The 20,589-nt window shown below is 63.0% G+C and overlaps 1 protein-coding gene across 2 annotated transcripts in view; it reads left to right on the top strand.

Moving 5' to 3' along the window:
- The first annotated feature begins 365 nt into the window (after positions 1 to 365).
- TTYH3 (tweety family member 3) overlaps positions 366 to 20,589 on the top strand; it is a 33,915-nt gene continuing 13,691 nt past the window's right edge. The window contains exons 1-9 of one of the 2 annotated variants that reach the window (XM_063667186.1): positions 366 to 480; positions 568 to 714; positions 14,916 to 15,085; positions 15,213 to 15,324; positions 15,489 to 15,709; positions 16,032 to 16,127; positions 17,597 to 17,669; positions 17,944 to 18,019; positions 20,251 to 20,306. In XM_063667186.1, coding sequence (XP_063523256.1) covers positions 592 to 714; positions 14,916 to 15,085; positions 15,213 to 15,324; positions 15,489 to 15,709; positions 16,032 to 16,127; positions 17,597 to 17,669; positions 17,944 to 18,019; positions 20,251 to 20,306 — 927 coding nt within the window. In that variant the 5' untranslated portion in view covers positions 366 to 480; positions 568 to 591. Of the gene's footprint in view, positions 715 to 14,915; positions 15,086 to 15,212; positions 15,325 to 15,488; positions 15,710 to 16,031; positions 16,128 to 17,596; positions 17,670 to 17,943; positions 18,020 to 20,250; positions 20,307 to 20,589 lie in introns of both variants that reach the window. The other variant, XM_054494544.2, reaches the window with a different exon arrangement.

Genomic DNA, 20,589 nt, shown 5'->3' with positions numbered 1-20,589 from the left:
TCCAGCGCCTTAGGGGCCAGGCATCCCTCCAAGAAGGCGAGGAAGTAGGCGGAGCTTCTGCCGGCGGATTAATGACGGTACAGAGGCGGGGCCGAAGGGCGGGGACACGTGGAGGGGCGGGGCCATTGGGTAATGGGCGGGGATGCGAATGGAGGGGCAAAACCATCAGGTAAAAGGACCAATAGGGGCGCAGGAGCGAGTGGGCGGGGAAAATGTGGGGCGGGATCGGCGGGGGATAGGCCAATGGTGGGTAAGAGGCGGGGAAGAGGGCGTGGCGCACGGGGGCTGGGCTGGCGGGCGGCGGGCCAATGGAGGATCGGGGGCGGGGCCGGCGGGCGGACGGGCGGGGGCGCGGAGGGGGCGGTGGCGGCGGCGGCGGCGAACAAAGAGGCGGCGGGCGCGGGCGGCCGAGCGGAGCCGAGCGCAGCCGAGCCGGGCCGAGCCGGGCCGAGCCGGGCCGGGCCGGGCCCAGGAGCGCGCGGATGATGCGGGCGGCCAGGCGGGGGTCGACGGGTCCCTGAAGCCCGCGCCCCGGGCCAGCAAGGGAGCCCCGCGCAGGCCGCGCGCATCGGGAGGCGGCCGGGCCCTGCCATGGCCGGGGTCAGCTACGCGGCGCCCTGGTGGGTGAGCCTCCTGCACCGGCTGCCCCACTTCGACCTGAGCTGGGAGGCCACTAGCAGCCAGTTCCGGCCCGAGGACGCCGACTACCAGCAGGTGACACGGGCCCCTCGGGGTCGCGGGGTCAGGGCCCCCAGGTCACGGCCCCCTCCTCTCCCAGGGTCACGGCCCCCATCCCCGAGGGCTTAAGGACCCCTCATTCCCCCATCCAGGGTCACGGCCACCTCCTCCTCGCAGGTACCGGCCTCCTTCCTTCTCGAGGTTCCCTTCTGAGTCCTAGGACCCCTTCCTCCAGGGTCATGGCCTCCTCCTCAAAGGTCTAAATACCCTCCGACCCCCATTGAGGGTCCACGGCCCCCCTCCCGATTCTGGCCTTCCCTTCTGGTGTCACTGAGGCCCCTGGGGTTTCATGGTGCTGCCTCTCCCCACTCCGTGAGCCCCCTTGGCCAGTGGAGGGCCTCTCCACCATCACTGTTGGCGGCCTGGTGCTGTGTCCCAGCAGAGACCCCTCCCCAGATGACCCCCAGGCTGAGATCAGAGCGGGTGCCTGAGCACATTGGGTGCAGGCAGGCAGAGACTCCTCGCCCACTCACCCCCGCCTGGGGAATCCCACTGCCAGGCTTCCAGTGGGTGAATGGCCTGGGCCGCCGCCAGCCCTCTGTGGCCGGTAATGACCCCCTGCTTGGCGGTCAGGCTGTGGGATGTACACAGGGTGCCGTGTGTGGCCGTGGGAGACCAGGCTGCCTGTAGCCCCCCGGGGGAGGGAGGCCTGGCTGCCAGGAAGCACCGTGGGCCTCAGGCAGGGAGGCTGGAAGCGGCTGAGCCCAGGCAGACCTGGGGGGCGGCTGGGGGCCCTTTGCAGCACTCTCCCAGGGGAGCCCTTAGCCTGGCATCATGCCAGGCCCCAGCACCACCCCCATCGCCAAGCTACTGTCATTTGAGTGCAGGGCAGGGGACCAAGCTGTGGGCACTTCCTTCCTGCCTAGAGATCCGGATTCCAGAAGCCCCGTGACCAGGGTCCCTGGTCACCCGGAGTTTCTCTCTGGACGGATCACGGCAGAGCCCCATGGTGGGGTGGGGATGGCTTTGCTTATCAAAATGGCTTGGGAATCCGGTATTCCGCAGGCAGCCTAGCACCTGGACTCTTCAGAACTGCGTTGTCTGTGGCCTCCCGCATCCAGAGGAGGGAGGCGGAAGTGGAGGAGCAGGGCACCTGGGAGCCCACTGCTCCCAGCCTCGCACTCACTTGCACCCAGGCCCCCCAGCTGAGCCGATGACGTTTCCTAACAGATGAGGAAGGGGGCGAGGGATCGGCCCAGGCACGCCCAGACACAGCAGGGAGGAGGGAGGCGGAAGGATTGGTATAAAATCTCACGCCTGCGTTCTAGAAGCCCAGCCCTGGGGGACCGTTCAGTGTGGGGGCAATGCACATTCAGGAACTTCTGGAACTTCTTCCATGCTGATGGCTTTGTCACTTGTCCCTGGAGGACTCTGTTGAAGCTGCAGGGAGGGTGTGCTTCACTTTGGAAAGTTCTCTGCCCTGAGGGTTTGGCCCATTTGTCAGTTCTGAAGCTCCGGGGCAGCCCTGGGGCGTGGGGGGCGGCTGTTTCCTGCTGCCCCTTGGGCTGCCACCTGCCCGAGCTGCCAGCCACAGTTGGACTTCCTTCCAGCCCTCCAGGGTGCCTGCATTCCCACATTCGAGACAGGCAGTGAGAGGGAGTGAGGGGCGATGATGTCTGCAGCCCACAAGAGCCTCCGGGCAGTAGCCAGGCCCCTCCACTACTGCCTGACCTGCCTGGCCTCCAGCAGGGTGCCGTGGCCCTGGGAGGCCCTGGCTTCTGCCGCCTTTCCTCCCCTGCGCTGCGCTCTGCTCTGCTGTGGGAGGGCTCTGACTCACTCTCTCTCCTGCCTCATCTCCACGGAGCAGAATTAGCCACTGAATAATTCACGATGTGGAAACCGGCCTGCCTCCATCCCCCGCCGCCTCCACTCCCGGCTCTTGGCGAAGGGCTGTGGCGTGAGCTGGTCCTGGCGTGCGTCCTGCCCCTGCCCTTCCAATACTGGTGCTTTTGGGCAACTGCTTGGTGTCCCTGAGCCTTCATTGCCTCATCCTGAATCTGGGCTGGCCGTGCCTCCTGTGTAGGGTCACCCCTGGGAGGCAAGGGTCGGGAGCCCCCTTCCTGGGAGAATGGGCAGTGGGTGGGCCTGGGCTGTGGCCGGCGCCCCTTCCTGCCTCCCCTGGTGAGGACTTGCTGGCTGTAGCGGGGGGTGGACCCCTCACCCATCCTGACTGAGGGCTCCCTCTTAGCTGTCTCTGTGTTGCCCCAACCTGGGCTGTGCCCTGCTGGGGAGTGGGCATCTGCCCCATGGTTATGGGGGCGGGGGGATGGAGGGGAGGTGGGGCCTGGTGTTGGGAGTTGGGGGCGTGGCACGGGGGACTGGCCTTTGTCCTTTGCTATTTCTGGCCCCTGTGGTCTGCTGTTGGGAACCCTGGTGAAACCCTCGGAGGGACCAGGGCCAGGTCCTGTTTCAAGGCCCCGCGTGGGACTGCCTGTCACTAGTCACTTTTCCCACAGCCCCGGGAGGTGGGGAGAATTGTCCATTGTGCAGATTACCAAACCGAGGCTCCGAATCACATAGTGAGTAAGTGGTGGGGCCACAGCCCTGCTGTAGGTCCCTTGTCCGGCCCCCCGAGGAGCCCCGGTCAGCCTGGAGTCGCAGGCTCCCCGGATTCCCCCACGGCTGCCTTGCCACTCGGGGTGTGACCATAGGATTAGGAGCTGATGGGGGCTGAGGGATCTGTGGGAGGGCAGGGGGTGGAGGGGCATCTGGGGTCAGCTCTGTGCAGCTCCCCAGCCAGTGACTGTCGAGAGGGGCACCCGAGCTGCCTGGGCATCTGAGTGAATGGGGGGCTGTTGTTCACAGGGGGGATTTGAAGGCCCACAGGAGGCCTGAGACTCCCCGGTGGCCCCGCAGCTGAGCTGGCAGGGCTGGGCCTGAGGCCTCTGACGTGGCCCGGGGCCAGTCAGTGCTGCATAGTGAGTCCTGAATGTCAAGTGGGTCTGGCTGTCCTGGCCCCGGGCAGGGCAGGGGCCCTTGAGGGCAGCAGAGCCTTCTCTTCAGCTAGAGCGTCGCAGGCCTGCACCCTCGCTCTGTTGCTTCTTCCTGCGTGACCTTGGGTGGTCCAGCCGCTGTCCTGGGCTTTATTCGGGGGAGGCCTGCCTGCTCAGCTCCCACCAGCCCTTTGTGACCCCGTGTCCTTAGGCAGGGATCAAGTTCATGCCCACTGACCTCAGCCTCTCTCTCGGGCTCACTGTCTCCTCCAGCTCAGGGCAGGCCAGATGCAGAAGAACAGCTGTGGACTGTGGTGGGTTCCGAACCCAGGCGGTGGGAGCCCAGTGGTCAGGGAAGGCTTCCTGCAGGAGGTGGTGTTAACTGGCCTGCCACGGAGGTTGCAAGCCTGGCTGCCGACAATCAGAGGGTTAGGATTTGCCTGCTCCTTTCTGACTCCTCCATGGGCTGTGCCGGCCCTGGCAGGTGATGGTTTCACTGGGACACCTGCCTTCCAGGGCAGATAGTAGGCCCTGCCTCAGTTTGCCTAGTATGGGGGGCCTGTTTTCCACTAGAGCCTGGAATGCCCAGATGTTTCTGTTGAGACCTTAATGATAAGACTGAGGTCACCATACAGAGACCTTGGGGAAGAGCTTCCGGGCTGGGGGAACGGCAGGTGCAAAGGCCCTGAGGCAGAGAGAAGCTTGAGCCTCGGGGAGAGGCCTCAGCCCCATGTGCCGGAGGGTCACTCTGGTCTAACTGCACATGGGGAATGTGCTGCCTCAGGAACTGGTGAGCCCTCTGTGCCAGGCGCTGTGCCAGCCCAGGCTGGATGGCCACTCAGAGGGGATCTGAGCTCTGGGAGTAGGGCCAGTGTTCTCCTAGCAGAGTTGGGAGCCCGGCTCCTAAGAGCACAGCACCTCTGTCTGTGCCGCCATGAGGCGAAGTCAGCCTCGTGCCCAGTTGCAGCCTGGGGGGCAGTTCCCCGGGGCAGGGCTGGCGTGTTATCATCCTCCCCACTCATCAGAAGGAAATGAGCTCTGGTTAAAACGGCAGTGTTGGTCGCCTGTCGCCTGTCTTGTCGTTTACGAAAGCAGTACACGTTCATGGAATATTTGGGGAAAAGGGAAGAGCGTGAGACAGAAGCGTCCCTCCAGCTGGGTTCAGTCCAAGCGCATAGAGCTGTAGGGTGGGTGTCCCTGAGAACTGGAATCCTATTGCTTTTGACATGTCCCATACTTTGGACTGTGTTCCAGATGCTTGTCCAGCATCCCACCATGCCAGGCAGGATTCTGTAGCTACAGGTGACAGAAGCGGGCCAGACACGGAGGCCCCCAGGGAGCTGGGCGGAAGCTTCAGGAGCAATCCCTGAGTGGACAGGAGCTGATGAACTAGGCTGGGGGGAGTGCAGCGAATGGGACCCTGCATTAGGGGGTGGAGGCGGGCAGGAAGCCCCTGATGGCTGGTCCGGGTCCACTCAGGATTTCCATCTTGGCCGGTGTCTGCATTCCTGGGGAGACTCTGATTGGCGAGCTTGCCTTTTGGCCAGGGGGTGTGAAGCTGTGGGCCCTGGACCTGCTGGGGGGTGGGTGTCAGGCCACCCTTGGCCCGGCCGCTGCCCGCATCAAGGGTTCCTGTATTTGAGCTCCCAGTTGTTGTGGTTCTGAGGGTGCTCTGGCCACCTCTGTCCCCAGGAGAGTCTGGGGTTCTGAAGCCCTTTCCTTGGAGTGCAGTCTGGACCCTCTAGAAGTCCCCGAGGTCTTCACGGCTTTTCGTAGTTGTGGATGTTGGGGTGGTAATTCTTGCTCAGGGTGCTGGCTCCCCCATCTCACCGGTTCCAACATCACCAGGGGCCACTCCAGTCTGTGTGTGCAGGACCCCCGCCTGCCCCCAACTCGCCTGCCCCCAACTCGCCTGGCCCCTGGGCAGGGCTCTGCCAGCCAGCCCCGTCTAAGGGATTTGCAGTGTCAGCTGCTCTGACCCCCGGCCAGGGGCTCTTGGTCAGGCTCTGGGGGAGCGGGGAGCCCTGCAGCTTGGTTCCCCAGGCCACAGCGGCTCTCCCCGGATGCTTGTGCTGCTAGTTTCTAAAGCACTTTTCTTGGAGAGCCACCCAGTGGCTCTGGGAGGTGGACACTGTGTCCCCGACATAAGCAGAAACGGGGGCCGGCCAGCATGGGGGGCCGGAAGATGGCGCGGGCTCCAGCTGCCACCCAGCTCCGTCCCTCCCAGTGGACACGGCGTCAGCGCAGTTCGTGAGCCCAGGGGTGCAGGTTTAGGGGGCTCAGGGGCATCTACACTTCCCCCACCTGCCCCACCGTCAGTTCTGCTCGGCTAAAGAAGAGGAACCAAGTCTGCAGCCAGGGGCCTGGGGTTAAGGACATGGGAAGTGCCTGACGTGCACAGTCCCGAGGGGGCAGAACGGCTAGGGGCACTGTGGCTGGCACCCTCCTCAGAGGCCGAAGGCACTGGGACTCTGTGGGTGGCCCGGCTTCCTCCCACACCCTCGGCCAACATGGGCCTGGCCCAGCCACAGTGGGTCCCCAGGCGGCTGGTGCAGAGGGCTGCAGACAAGCGGGGAGAGCAGGGGATTTTCCGGGTGTCACGCTGAGAGATGTGTCGGAGCACGGGGACCAAAATAGACACGCTTGCTGCAGCTCTTTGGTGTCTGTTCCCTGCACGAGGGGGAGGGCGGGCGTGGGCAGTGGGAGAACTGGGGTCCCCCGGCTACAGGGTGCAGGGAAGGGGCCCGGCCTGTGGGGAGACCGGCAGGAGCAGCTCTGAGCCTCAGCCCCAGGGCTGCGTCTCTGGCCTCCTTCCAGGCCATTCCTGGAGGGTGAGGGCCAGCCTGGAGGGATCCCCGGGGGGCGTGGGGCAGTGGGTGTGGGGCCATGTGCAGCCTGGAGGCCTGGACCTCGGACCTCAGGAGTTGGGGACAGGGACACAAAGTTGGCCCCGACCCCGGCTCCCACGTGGCCGCTGCTGGCTGCGCGTCCTCCAGGCACGGCCAGGAGCTCACCGTCATGGAATGCGTGAAACCCAAGCCCAGCCTGGTGGAAAATCTGTTTTTAATTTTGGGCCAGTGTCGCTGGGAGCCTGGGCCGAGTGTGCTATGGGTGGGGGCTGGGGCCACGTGTCCAGCTTGGCCGCGTGGGGGGCTGAGGCCTAGCCAAAGGCTGTGACCCTGGACCCCCGACTTGTGCGAGGGGACCCACGAGGCAAAGGTGGGGGACCCACTTCCCAGTGGGGGGCCCCTGACACGGGGGGCGGTGGTAGTGGCTCGCACACGCCGAGCCCACCCTGTCCTCCCCAAACAAGTGCTTGGCCCTAGGGATCCTGCCCCTTTCCTGCCCCTGGCCCAGGACACCTGGGGGGTTCTCACAGTGCTGCGGGCCAGAACCCCTCGGTCTGCATTGGGGTGTGGGACCCCAGCCAGCCTCTCAGACACCCCCAAACCTTGTTGCTTCCTCTGGAGGAGAGGCCTTGGGAGTTCCGGGGCTGGAGTTCGGCATACGTGGAGGCAGGTGGGGGTCACTCCCCTCCCACTCCCACCTCTCACCTGCCACGTCCTCCCGGAGCCCCGTGCTGCTGCCACACGCACAGGCTCAGGCCGGGGCCTCGCTGGTCCCTGCTGCCAGCGGATCTTCGGCGTGCAGAAGACGTTTGCCGCCTGGACCCTGTGCCAGGCCTTGGCTGACACTGTCCCCGGGCCAAGAGTGCCCTCCCCCACCTGTTGCGGTGCCCACGATGCTCCCCACAGCGGGAGTTTCAGTGACCGCCTCGTTCCTCTTCCTGCCTCCCACAGCCTCCGAGCTCACAGGGCTGGCACTGTGGGCACAGGGGAGCCCCCGACCTAGTGGGGCCGAGCTGTCTGTCCAAGCCTGGGCCCCAGCACCCAGCACAGGCTGCTGCTAAGGCGCCCTGGAAGCCGATGCTCCCAATTAGCCTGGAGCCCAGCCAGGACCACGGCACCAGTGTGGGGACTCCGTCCCCGTCCAGGAAGCCGGGGGTGACTCTGTCCCCACTGCAGTCAGGCTGTGTGGCTGTTACCATATTGTCTGTCTGTCACATGCCGGCGCCTCTGGCGGGGTTCTGGCCCCTCAGTGGACTTCGTGCTTGGCCTCTGTGGAGCTTGTCCCTTTCCCTCCTCCAAGCTGTGTCACTTCCACACGGAGCTGGCACGAGGGGCGGGGCAGGGCTGAGCAGGGCTGGAACCCACCTTCTGCCCACCCCTTCTCTGGCCACCGGGGGCTGCTTCTCCTGTCACCCCTGCTCACCGTGCCCCGCGGCTGCACCCCGGGGCTCGCTGGTCCCTCCCATTGCCACGGGCAGCCATCATCCTCAGCTGTGGTCACGCTGCCTGGCCTGCCGGGCTCACCCGCCCCCGCTGTGTGACTGTGGACTCTGGAACTCCCTGTGCCTAGCAGCGTGGCTCCAGGATGCGGGCCCTATGTCTTTGCTTCCCTCCCTGCTCAGGGCGGACCCGCAGCAGTGTCCAGCCAAGGAGCAAGCAGCTGTGGCTGGAATGGCAGGGTGGCAGGATCGTGGCCACTGCCTGTGGCTGGGGTTGGAGGCTGCATCGGGCCAAACTTCTCATCAGAGTCCCTGTGGGCACCTCCCAGTGGGCCAGGGCCTCCTCAGCCCAGCCACGCACCACAGTAGCCCACAGGTTGGTGGGACAGAGCGGCGTGTGGGTCCGTGGCGCTGGGTAGCGGGGTGGGCAGCTGCTCCCAGGGGTGTGCATGTAGAGCAGCCGCCTGTGTGTGGTGGGGGGGGACGCGTGTTCCACAGGCCGGCCCTGACTTACTGTGCACCCTCCCTTGAGTGGCATGCTTCCTCACATGCTGCCAGGCCCAGGTCCTGCCACCAGGTGCTCTGGGAGCCACCAGGATGCCCAGCAGCAGCCACCTGTGCAGATGGCAGGCAGTGTGCCCTGCCCTGCCATCATGCATGGCCCTCCCGCCTCGGCAGCCTGGTGTGGTGTGGCCTGTGCTGGCGCTGAGCCTGGCATTGCGTTGGGGGGTGCCTGTGTCTGTGTGGCTGATGGGAGTCACGTCCAGACAGGGCCTGGAGGCAGAGTGGGCATGGCCAGGAGGCCGCGGCAGGCGTGGGGCACAGGCCTCGCAGCTGCTCGTGCACATCATCTCCCCAAGTCTCCTGCCCCGTGGCCGTCCTAAGACCTTGTGGCTCGCTGGACCCTCCCTTCTCCAAGCAGGGCTGGGTTGGGGCCACCCACCTGTGCAGGCAGCCAGGTCAGGTTGGGGGTCTCGCCTTACAAGTGCGGAGCCGAGGTTCACACAGAGCAAAGGCTGCAGCACCGGGTTTGGGCCTGGGTCTCTAGTATCCTGGGGACATCCTGGAGGAGATGGCCTGTGTCTGGGGACAGTGGGGGTTCCCTGAAGGGGAAGGCTCCAGGCCCAGGGACAGCATATGCCTGGGTGTAGAGGCCACAGAGCCCTGCCCCGAGCCACACCACAGCTCTGCCTGCTGCTCGCCAGCCACTGCCCCAGGCATCCCTGCCAGTCCAGGGAGGTCTTGCTCTGGCCCGGGGTATATTGGGATCCTATCGGTAGCAACCTGATCTAGGACAGAGTGAGGCTTCAGGCCCCGGCTCTCTGGCTGGCTGGGTGTTTCCAGAGTTGGTGGGGTTTTGGGGGCTGCAGGGCAGTGGGGGGAGTCTGGGCTCACGGTGGGAGGGGGCATCCCCCGTGGATGCCGTCCGTGGCTGTGGGGCTGCAGGGGCTTGGAGAAGGAGGGGGTGGCCCAGGGAGGAGACCAGGAGCCCTAGGGTGGGGGCAGGGGGACTGAGGCTGCAGGAGGGGGTCGCCCCCAGCCCCCTTGGCGTGTGAGTGGCAGTTGAGTCCTCCCCATGTGCTCCGCGGAACCCAGCGTGCAGTTTTCGCCTCGCCTGACCGAGCCCTTACATCACTTCCACCACAGACGGAAAATTCCATTTGGTCAGAGCCCAGCTGCTGATCAGACAGTTCCCATTCTTTCTCTGAATGGGCCAGGGAGGGGCGGAGGGGCCGCCAGCCTGGTGGAGAGAGGTGGCTGGGCCACCGTAGGAATGCCGCTGGCCTGGTGCCCCGCAGGAGACCGTCTGCTGGGAATCTGGCTTCGGGAAGTGGGTGCAGAGGTCAGGCTGGCCACGGCACGCTCCCCGCAGACAGCTGGGCTCAGACCTGGCGCGTTGGGTGCCGGGGCTCCGACGTGGGATAAAGCAGCTGCCCGGTTTCCTGAGCACCCTGACACCCGGGCTCTGCACAGCAGACAAGGACAGGCTCTGTGTGCTCGCAGTGGTGGGCTGGGACCCGGGCAGCCCAAGTGGGCTCCCTTTGAGGGAGGTGCCATCTCCTTCCTCAGTTGGGGGAAGCCAAGTGAGGCTGTCCTGGTGGGGGCCCCAAAGCCTGGCCTCTGGCCCCCAGGGGCTGAGGAGTGAGGCTCCGTTTGCAGCTGGCCCCATCCAGGCAAGAACAAGAGAAAGCTGCCTCAGCCAATCGTGGTGCTCACACCTGTAATCCAGCACTTTGGGAGGCTGAGGCAGGTGGATTGCTTGAGCCCAGAAGTTCAAGACCAGCCTGGGCAACATAGCCATACCCTGTCTTTACAAAAAATTTTTTAAAAAATTAGGGCAGAGGCCAAGCACAGTGACTCACGCCTGTAATCCCAGCACTTTGGGGGACCGAGATGGCAGATCACCTGAGGTCAGGAGTTCAAGACCAGGCTGGCCAACGTGGTGAACTCCCTGTTTCTACTAAAAATACAAAAATTAGCCAGGTGTGTTGGTGCATGCCTGTAGTCCCAGCTACTCAGGAGGATAAGGTAGGAGAATTGCTTGAACCCGAGAGGTGGAGGTTGCAGTGAGCCGAGATCATGCCACTGCACTCCAGCCTCGGTGATAGAGACTCTGTCTCAAAAAAAAAAAAAAAAAAAAAGAAAGAAAGAAAGAAAGAAAAAGAAAAAGAAAATTAGCCAGTCGTGGTGATATGTGCCTGTGGTCCGAGCTACTTGAGAGGCTGAGGCAGGAGGATCACTTAAGCCCAGGAGATTGAGGCTGCAGTGAGCAGTGATCGTGCCACTGCACTCCAGCCTGGGCCACAGAGCAAGACCCTGTCTCTAAAATAATTTTTTTTCTTTTTTTTTTTTTTTTTTAATAGTAGACTTGGGCTGGGTGCGGTGGCTCACGTCTGCAATCCCAGCACTTTGGGAAGCTAAGGCGGGCGGATCACCTGAGGTCAGGAGTTTGAGACCAGCCTGGCCAACATGGTGAAACCCCGTCTCTACTAAAAATACAAAATTAGCCGGGCATTGGTGGTGGGCGCCTGTAATCCCAGCTACTCGGGAGGCTGAGGCAGGAGAATGGCTTGAACCCAGGAGGCGGAGGTTTCAGTGAACCGAGATCACACCACTGCACTCCAGCTTGGGCAACATGAGTGAAATTACATCTCAAAAAAAAAAAAAAAAAAAGGCTGGGCGTGGCAGCTCACACCTGTAATCCCAGCACTTTAGGAGGCCAAGGCGGGCAGATCATGAGGTCAGCAGATCGAGACCATCCTGGCTAACACAGTGAAACCCCGTCTCTATTAAAAATACAAAAAATTAGCCGGGCGTGGTGGCTGGCGCCTGTAGTCCCAGCTACTCAGGAGGCTGAGGCAGGAGAATGGCGTGAACCCGGGAGGCGGAGCTTGCAGTGAGCTGAGATCGCGCCACTGCACTCCAGCCTGGGCGACAGAGCGAGACTCTGTCTCAAAAAAAAAAAATCGTAGACTCCCCGGTACTCCAGCTCCTGTGCTGCCTTTTCTGTTTTTCTCAGCGTCTCTCACCATCCAGCAGGCTTCACAGTTCACTTATGATGATGCTGAGTGCCTGTGCTGCCTCACCACCCTGCGGGTGGCCCCAAGGGCGAGGGTGCCTGGTGCTTAGCAGCCTCTCCCCACCAGGCATGGGTGTCCCCTGCCCACTGCCCCTGGGCATCAGCCCTCCGCACCAGGGCAGTGCCATCTGAGGGACCGGCTTGCCTCGCCCAGATCCTGTTTGGCCAGGGCTTATCTCGCTCTGCCTCCGTTTTCTCAACTGGCAAGTGGGAGTGGGTGGCTCTGGCGCCGCCGAGGAAGTGATCTGGACCTGGAAGCCCTTTGATGCATGCTGATGCCCCGAGCTCTGGGTGGACATGCCAGGCCGGTGGCTGCAGAGGTCACAGCAGGATACCTGTTTAGGCTCTGCGTAATACATGTCTGGGATTGACCTGCTCTTCCAGTCCCCAGCTCCTCACCCCAGGAGGAGTTTCCCTGCGAGGCTGTGAGTCCCGGATGTGGGGTACAGTACAGACAGGCCCTCCTAGAGTCATGTCCCACGTGACTCTCGGGGGAGCGAGGGTGACTCCAGCCAGGGACTGGGGAGGCCTCTGCAAGTGGAGAGCAGAGGGAGGGCTCGCTGGAGGAGTATGACCAGCCCAGGGCCAAGATGCGGCTGGTTGACATGGCCCCCAGGCCATGGGAGCCCAGGGGAGGCCCTGTGGATGGAAGTGTAGATGTGGGCATGGGTCCTGTGGAGCTCTGGTCCTGGGGGGCATGGTCAGCTGCCCCTACAGGTCTGTTCTGCCCTTGGCCTCTGAGCTATAAGGAGGCTACTGGCAGGGCCTGCAGTCACAGCCGGTGGGGTCAGCACCTCCACTCCATTCCCAGCCCCACATAGGCAAGGGCAGACCCAGGGAGCCCCAGAGTGTGGCTTTTCCAAGCTCCCTAACGTTTATAGACAACCCACTGAGTGCAGAGCATGGGCACCATCCTGGGACTGTTAATATGAGGCCCCACCAAGTGACTGGACTGTCTCCGCCTCCCTGTGTGATCTTGGGTAAGCCCTACTGGGCCCTGAGGACCCCTCTGTGACATGAGCTCCCTGGGACCATGAGACCGCCCTGAGCTGATTCAGTTTCAGTGGCTCTGGTGCCAGCCCCAGGGCCTGCCCCAGGAGGGTGGGGGTGCAGGGCCCAGCAGTCCTCCTGCCATTGCAGGGGCGGTAGGCACTTGTGCATGGCTGAAGGAGTGAAGGATGCTCTGCAGTGCCCAGATTGCTGGCTGCTGGGCAGCTGTAGACACACCGACGTGGCTTTGGACCATGGCGGCTCATTTCTGGGTGTGCCGGGCTGGTCAGCACCTCCCTGGCTGGGTGGAGGTGGAAAGGCCGCCTTCGGGTGTGGGCGTCGGCTGGCTTCCTAGAGGGCAGGACACGCCATCCTCCCACTGCCTGGCAACCGTCCGTCTCCTGGGAGATCCAGCAGCAATCTCAGTGCCCACTGTGGCTAAGCCTCTCATCCCAAGGGGGGCCAGGCAGGGGACGATCTGCCCTAGCAGCTGCCAAGGCTGGGGCCCCAGAGGGCCACACTGCTGAAGCATTGAGATGCGGTGAGGGAGGCGTTTCTCTGCAGTAGTGCCAATGAGGGCAGTGCAGGTATGCCTGGTGGCCACCCCACACACTGAGGGCCCCAGCTGCTGACACCCCCCCATGGGCACCCCCAAGTTAGCCCCTGACCCCATGATGAGGCGCAGCCCTGTGTCAGCTCCCCATCCCTCCCCCTGGCACAGGAAGTGTGTGGAGGTTCTGGAGGGCTGAGCCGGGGTCAGGGCTATGCTGAATCCAGGGACCTGGGGTTGCAGGGCCTGTGTGCTTTCTCTGTAGCTTCTCTGAAGCCCAGTTTCCCTGTGGATGAAATGGGGTGAGAGCACTCGGCCAGGCAGATCAAGTGCAGTGCCAGGAGAAGGGACAGCTCTGGGGCCACGTTACCCTCCCTCCCCGCAGTGGGTGCTCAGGAAATGTCACTGTTGCATCAAATTAGCCACTTCCTGTGGGGGTCGCCTGGCCTCGGGACAGGGGAGCTCTGGTGTCTGTTCTGTGGTCTGGCTTTTGTGTTCAGAGATCTGGGGAGAGCCACACCAGAAGGCCATGCTTGGAGCCAGACAGGGCTGTGTGTCCGATGGGGCACCCGTATGCAGCCTGTAGCAGTGTGGGGCCAGCCCCACCATCTTATCCAGAGTGGGGGCACTTCATGGACAGTGCCCATCCCTGAGTGCAGCTTCTCGGTGCACAGACCCCAGACAGGATCAGACTCCTGATGGGGCCTCTTCCATGTTCACCCCTCAGAAACACTTTCATGGTCAGCAAGAGGGGGTTCAGTCCCCCACAGGCTCCCCATTTTCCTACCAGCCCTACCAGACCTGAAAACCTCAGGACTACAGCTGGGGTGGGGGATCCCGCCAGGACTCAGGTAGGAGAGTTCTGGGCCTGAGATGGGGATGGGCCCTGGGGTCCTGGGGCTGTCTCCGGCTGGGGGTGAGGACAGTAGCTGATGCCGGCAGCCCCCTCCCTAGGGCTTCGCTTCTTCGTGGGGGCAGCAGCACTTTTTTTTTTTTTTTTTTTTTTTTTAGACAGTGTCTTGCTCTTGTCACCCAGGCTGGAGTGCAGTGGTGCAATCTCGGCTCACTGCAACCTCCGCCACCCGGGTTCAAGCAATCCTCCTGCCTCAGCCTCCTGAGTAGCTGGGATTACAGGCACCCGTCACCACGTCCAGCTAATTTTTGTACTTTTAGTAGAGACGGGTTTCACCATGTTGGCCAGGCTGGTCTCAAACTCCTGACCTCAGGTGATCTGCCCGCCTCGGCCTCCCAAAGTGCTGGGATTATAGGCGTGAGCCACCTCGCCCAGCTCAGCAGCATTTCTTTCTACAGAAGATAAACCAGGCTTGGAGAGGTGGAAGGACCTCCCTAGTGGGGCTGTGGCTGCAAGGATGCTGGCTCACCAGCCTGCTGGGTCCTCGTTTGTCACCCACATTCTCTGGCTACCTCCATCCAGCGCCTCTCCTTGGGGCCTGGTGGGGCAGACGTCCTGAGCACCTGCCCTGGACTCTGGGGACCCGGTGGGGAGGGGACACGTGCCCTTGCTGGAGCCACGGAGGCCTGGAGTCGATTCACCTGGCCCCTCCTACTGGCTATGGAGTCTTGATGCTGTGCAGCCTTGAGGATGGCGAGAACGGGGTACCAGGTGTGGGGTCCAGGCCTGGGTGACCCCAGGTGCATCACTGAGGTGGTGAGAGCCTCCATACCTCACCTACAAGTCGGGGATGGGGCCCACCCACCTCCCAGGGCTGGGGGCAGAATTAAATGGGAGTCTGCGCCAGGTCCCCTGCTGGGGCGGGGCGTGGGGCTCTGGGCTGGGGGTCCACCCCTCCAGCGCCGCTTCCTGCCTGCCCTCAGGCGCTGCTGCTGCTGGGGGCCGCCGCCCTGGCCTGCCTCGCCCTGGACCTCCTCTTCCTGCTCTTCTACTCCTTCTGGCTGTGCTGCCGGCGGCGCAAGAGCGAGGAGCACCTGGACGCCGACTGCTGCTGCACGGCCTGGTGTGTCATCATCGCCACGCTGGTGTGCAGGTGAGCGCGGTGGGGCGGGGCCGGAGGGCGGGGCCAGAGAGGGCGGCCCGAGGGGGCGGGGATGGAGTGTCATGGGTGGGCGGGGCTACATCTCCAGGCCCCGCCCTCATGCCCCCGCCCTCTCCAGCGCCGGCATCGCAGTGGGATTCTACGGCAACGGGGAGACCAGTGATGGCATCCATAGGGCCACCTACTCGCTCCGCCACGCCAACCGCACGGTGGCCGGGGTCCAGGACCGCGTGAGTGGCCGCAGAGTTGGGGCCAGGAGCACTCTTGCTGCTCCGGAGCCCCACGTCTGCGCGAGGACGGGCGGGGCAGCCGGGACTGGGGCTGTGCAGGAGGGACCCAGCCTCTGGGGCGAGGGGGGCGCGCTCCCAGCCTCACGCCCGCGGGTCCGGCGCAGGTGTGGGACACGGCGGTGGGGCTGAACCACACGGCGGAGCCCAGCCTGCAGACCCTGGAGCGGCAGCTGGCCGGGCGGCCCGAGCCCCTGCGAGCCGTACAGAGGCTGCAGGGCTTGCTGGAGACGCTGCTGGGCTACACGGCCGCCATTCCCTTTTGGAGGAACACGGCGGTGTCGCTGGAGGTGCTGGCGGAGCAGGTGGATCTCTACGACTGGTACAGGTGCGGCCAGGCCCTCTTCCCTGCCCGCCCCACCTGGGCAAGCATCACCCTCCTTGGGCCAGTTTTGCTCTCAGCACCTAGTACATGAGGCCTGATGGGCCGGGGGTGGCCCAGGGCCACTGGAGGAGGTCACAGGCAGTGGCTGGAGTTCCCCTAATGGGAGCCTTTCTCAAGAACTGACACCAGTCCCCATGACCCAGACACTCTGAATGACCTCCAGGGTGCCAGGCTGCTGGCCTCAGCTCCCCCTCAAGGGCCCCTGGCACCCCACTCCCTGGCCCCGCGTCCCTGTGCCTTGGCCCACTCCCAGGTTTGCCTGCAGGTGGCTGGGCTACCTGGGCCTGCTGCTGCTGGACGTCATCATCTGCCTCCTGGTGCTGGTTGGCCTCATCCGCAGCTCCAAGGGCATCCTGGTGGGGTGAGTCTGGGGGTGTCGGCCCCCTGTGGGCCCGAAGCGGAGGGGCAGGGCAAGGCACCATGGTACCCCTTCCCCCACCTCATCTGCAGATCCTAGCCACAAGCTCTGCGGTGGGGGCTGAGCGGGACCCCCCTGCACTGGGCCTGCTCTGAGATGCCCCTTCCGTGCCTGTGGCCGGTGCCCCTGTGGCCAGCATCCCAGCACACTTGCCCCCAGCCCTTGATTTCCTGCAAGAGTCTGCACGTGGGGCACTTGTAGCCCAGGACCTGAAGCAACCTGCTCAGGTCTCCGAGTGCCTGGGGCCACCCAGAGACCAGGCTGGGGCTCCTTCCTCCACCCCTTCCATCCTTGGCCCTGGGGCAGCCTGGGTTCCAGCCCCAGCTCTGGCTCACTAGGAGGGTGACCTTGGGCAGGTGGCTTATTGGTGCTGGGCCTTGATCTCCTCATTTGGAAGGGAGAGAGAGCGGCAGCTCCTCTGTGGGAGGTGAGGTGTTGTCACTGCCCTTCACTGCACAGCTGCACGGCCATGGCTGGTGCCTCCCTGGGCCAGGCCTGGGAGAGATGGGAGAACACACTGCCTTCCCCTACGTGGCACTCACAGGCCACAGAGGAGCAGAATGAGGGAAACGTGGCATGGGCCAGAGGTGATAGCACCCCGGAGAGGAAAAGCTGGGGTGGTGTGCAGGCCTGCAGTAGGGTGGTTGGGGGGGTGCAGCTTCACGCCGTGCCCAAGGAGACCTGAGCGAGGAGGGATTGAGCAGGAACCCGAGGGAGTAAGAGACGCCTGGACAGACAGGAAGGATGACAGTGTGTAGTGGGGTGTGGCGCCCACAGTGGGGTATGCAGGCCTGCAGTGGGGTGTGGGGCCTGCAGTGGGGTATGGGGCCTGCAGTGGGGTGTGGGGCCTGCAGTGGGGTATGGGGCCTGCACTGGGGTATGTTTTGGGGGCCTGAACTGGGATATGGGGGACTCGTGGTGGGGGCACCTGCAGTGGGGTATGCACAGATGAGGGAGAGGCCAGTGCCATAGCAAGAGCTCTATGTCCCCAGTTGCTGAGCGAGGGTTCAGCACAGGAGGGCTTGATCTAGCTGAGATTATCAGGCCCCTTGGGCTGCTACGTGGGCAGTGGGTTACAGGGACCCACGTGAAAGTGGACACTGTCGCCTGTTCAGGAGAGGGACCTGGAGAGGGACCTGGGGGACAGGAGGGGCAGGGCCCCGAGAGCCACCTGGCCCTCCAGTCCTGCTTCCAGCTCAGATCTCTGAGCCCCACCCCACCCAGGAGAGGGATCCATCTGGGCCCTGGGCTGTGGGCAGCTCTGGCTGAGGCCAGGCCGTAGAAAGAGCCCCAGCCCATGTGTGGGCTGACCCCTGACGTGCACTGGGACCTGCCTTCTGGCCTGCAGCCCGGCAGGTGGCACAGCCCCCACCCTGGCCTGGGGGCTTGCTGACTGGCTGTCTCTGCCCCAGGGTCTGCCTGCTGGGAGTCCTGGCCCTGGTCATCAGCTGGGGCGCGCTGGGCTTGGAGCTGGCTGTGTCCGTGGTGAGTGGCAGAGGGGGTGAGGTCCCCGGCTGCTGGACCTGGGCACTGGGGGAGGGACGAGGGGAAGCCACACTCCTCTCCCCTCCCATCTTCCCCGGGCACTGGGTCCCAAGAGCGGTGGGGACCCACCATGGGCACAGTCCTCATGTAACCCCAGATTCACAGTCCACCCTCCTGAGTTAAAAGCAGACTCCAGGGGCTGGGTTCTACCCCTGAGAGCTTCCCTTTAGGCCCAGCTTGGTCACCCCCTCTTGCTTGCCCACGCCCACCTCAGGGCTCCAGCGACTTCTGTGTGGACCCTGACACCTACGTGACCAAAATGGTGGAGGAGTACTCGGTGCTGAGTGGGGGTGAGTCTGTGTCCACAACCATGTCTGAGCGGGTTCCCCAGGGTTGGGCTGAGCCAAAAGAGTGAGGTGGCTGAGGCCGAGGCACCCCTGCCCTGTGGGCCCATGGTCTCAGGGAGACAGGTCCCAGGCCGAGACGCTAGTGAGCAAACAGGACCACCTTTCCCAAGTGGGAGGCTCTGCAAAGAATGACAGGAACTGTGTGGGGTGGCGGGTACCCACAGGGCGGGGGGAGCGGCAGATGACCCAGGGCTGCTTCGAGTAGGTGCCCAGGGGAGGTCAAACGGGTGGCATTAAAGTACAGCCAGAGGGCTGGGCACAGTGGCTCACACCTGTAATCCTAGCACTTTGGGAGGCCGAGGCGGGTGGATCACCTGAGGTCGGGAGTTCAAGAGCAGTCTGGCCAACATAGCAAAACCCTGTCTCTACTAAAAATACACAAATGAGCTGGGTGTGGTGGTGGGCGCCTGTAATCCCAGCTACTCCGGAGACTGAGGCATGAGAATTGCTTGAACCCAGGAGGTGGAGGTTGCAGTGAGCCGAGATCGCACCACTGCACTCCAGCCTGGGCAACAAGAGTGAAACTTCATCTCAAAAAAAAAAAAAAAAAAAAAAAAGTAAAGCCAGGACGCTGCATCTCTTCTAAGGGCCCCGAGGCAGGAGGCAGACCCGAGGGGAGAACGGAGGGTGGGAGGCCAGTGGGGCTGAGTCACTGTGGCAAGCTTCGCTTTATTCCGGGGGAGGCCATTGGAGGGAGGGAGGCAGGGCAGAGATTTGACCCATGATTGAAGGTCCCTTTCAAAGCTTCCTCAGGCCTCAGGGGTTACAAGAGTGGGTGAGGAGGATGCCTCAAGCAGGAGACAGCAGGGGCTTGAATAAATGGAGCAAAAGGTGGACAGGGATGGGCTTTGAGGGCGGAGCTGGCAGGACTTCCCAGTCAGTTGGATGTAGGGAGCGAGAGGGACAGAGCAGGAGTTGGCATCCCTGGTCTCAGCAGCTCTGTGCTGTGGGACCATGAGCTGTACTGCGGGTAGGGGAGCAGGTCTGGAGGTGGGGGGCAGGGAGCTGGGGCATCGGGAGTTTCGGCCCCCTTGGGAGGTTTGCGATGTGTGTTGGACGTCACAGAGGCAGGTGGACGTGGGAATCTGGAGATCGGGGTGCCGTCAGTGTGTTAAGCTTCTCAGGCCCCCATTGTGGAATTATTGTGTGTTCCCAAATAGAAAATAGAAGGCCTGTCCCTGTGGGGGTGGGGGTTACTGAATGACCTTGAAAGTGACCGTCCTGCCACCCTTTGTCCCTGGAGGCTACAGGATTGGCTTGTGGGCTGGTTTTTTACCTGCCTTTGTTGAAGGAACCATTTCCACCAAAGCCTGAAGAGCCTCCCGGAGGAAAAGTCATCTGCCGCCCACTCACTTTGTCCTCGGGGGCGAGGGTGGAGGGGTGGGCCCGCTCTGCTGGGGACGGGGAGGGCTGGTGACCGCTCAGTGCTACCCACCACTGTCCTTGGCCCCGGTGCTATCATCCTGGTCCCTCCAGGTCCCTACTGCCGGCAGCCTTTGGGGGTCTCATCAAGTATGAGCATCGCCCCCTACACGTGTACATGCACACACGTAAGTGTGAGCTCCAGCCTGCGGGCCAGACAGCCCCTCCCAGAAGGCAGCAAGGCCAGCCACGCTGGCTTCACTGCTCAGGTGGCCGCAGTGATGCCTGGTGCTCTCCTATGTTGCTAAATACTTTCATCATTTTTTCAACTTTAAAAAAATTTTTTTTAAATGTTCTTTTATAATTGGAAGAACTGAACTTGTAAAGAGTTCAGAAGGTGGAGCCCAGGCAAGGGGCAGTGTGTGGGGACCCTGGCTTGATGGGAGCCCAGACCCCACTGCCACACGCACAGACATATGCATGTGTGTAAATGCATGCAGACACACATGCAAAGACACATGCACACACAGACATGCACATATAAACACACAGACACATGCACACAGGTATATATGCACACATAAACATGTGCACACACGTGCATGTATAAGTAAACGTGCAGACGTGCACATGTGTAAGTAAACGTGCAGACACGTGCACATGTGTAAACAAGTGCACACAGACACCCATGCACACATGTAAACATGCACGCAGACGTGCCCTGAAGACATGTGTGCAAACACAGGCACACGTGCACGCAGTCTCACAGGGACAGCCGTTGCGGCTCAGCCTGCCCTGACATCTCTCCGCAGACATCCTGCAGTACTACCTGGCCTGCTCACCCCGCGCCGCCAACCCCTTCCAGCAGGTGAGAGCCTGGGAGGCCAGGACTGGGCTTCAGGAGAGTCTGAAGCACATTGCTGTGTGTGGAGGGGCCCAGCAGGCCTGGCGCCTGGCTCCTCAGCCTGCAGGACTGGGGAACTTGGGGAGGGAGCTGGACAAAGGCTGTGTGGATGTCACCAGTGGCCCCTGGGGTTACCACACCGGTGACCTGGTGACCTGGCTGAGAGCCTTTTGGCGGGACCTGCTCAATGCACCTGCATCGCTGGGACTGCTTTTGCTCCTTGGGTTGGCTTTGGTGGGGGAAGGAG

This window comes from Pongo pygmaeus, chromosome 6 (assembly GCF_028885625.2).
Source record: "Pongo pygmaeus isolate AG05252 chromosome 6, NHGRI_mPonPyg2-v2.0_pri, whole genome shotgun sequence".
In the NCBI taxonomy this organism is placed as follows: Eukaryota; Metazoa; Chordata; class Mammalia; order Primates; family Hominidae; genus Pongo; species Pongo pygmaeus.
This window is presented reverse-complemented; position numbering and strand designations above follow the sequence as displayed.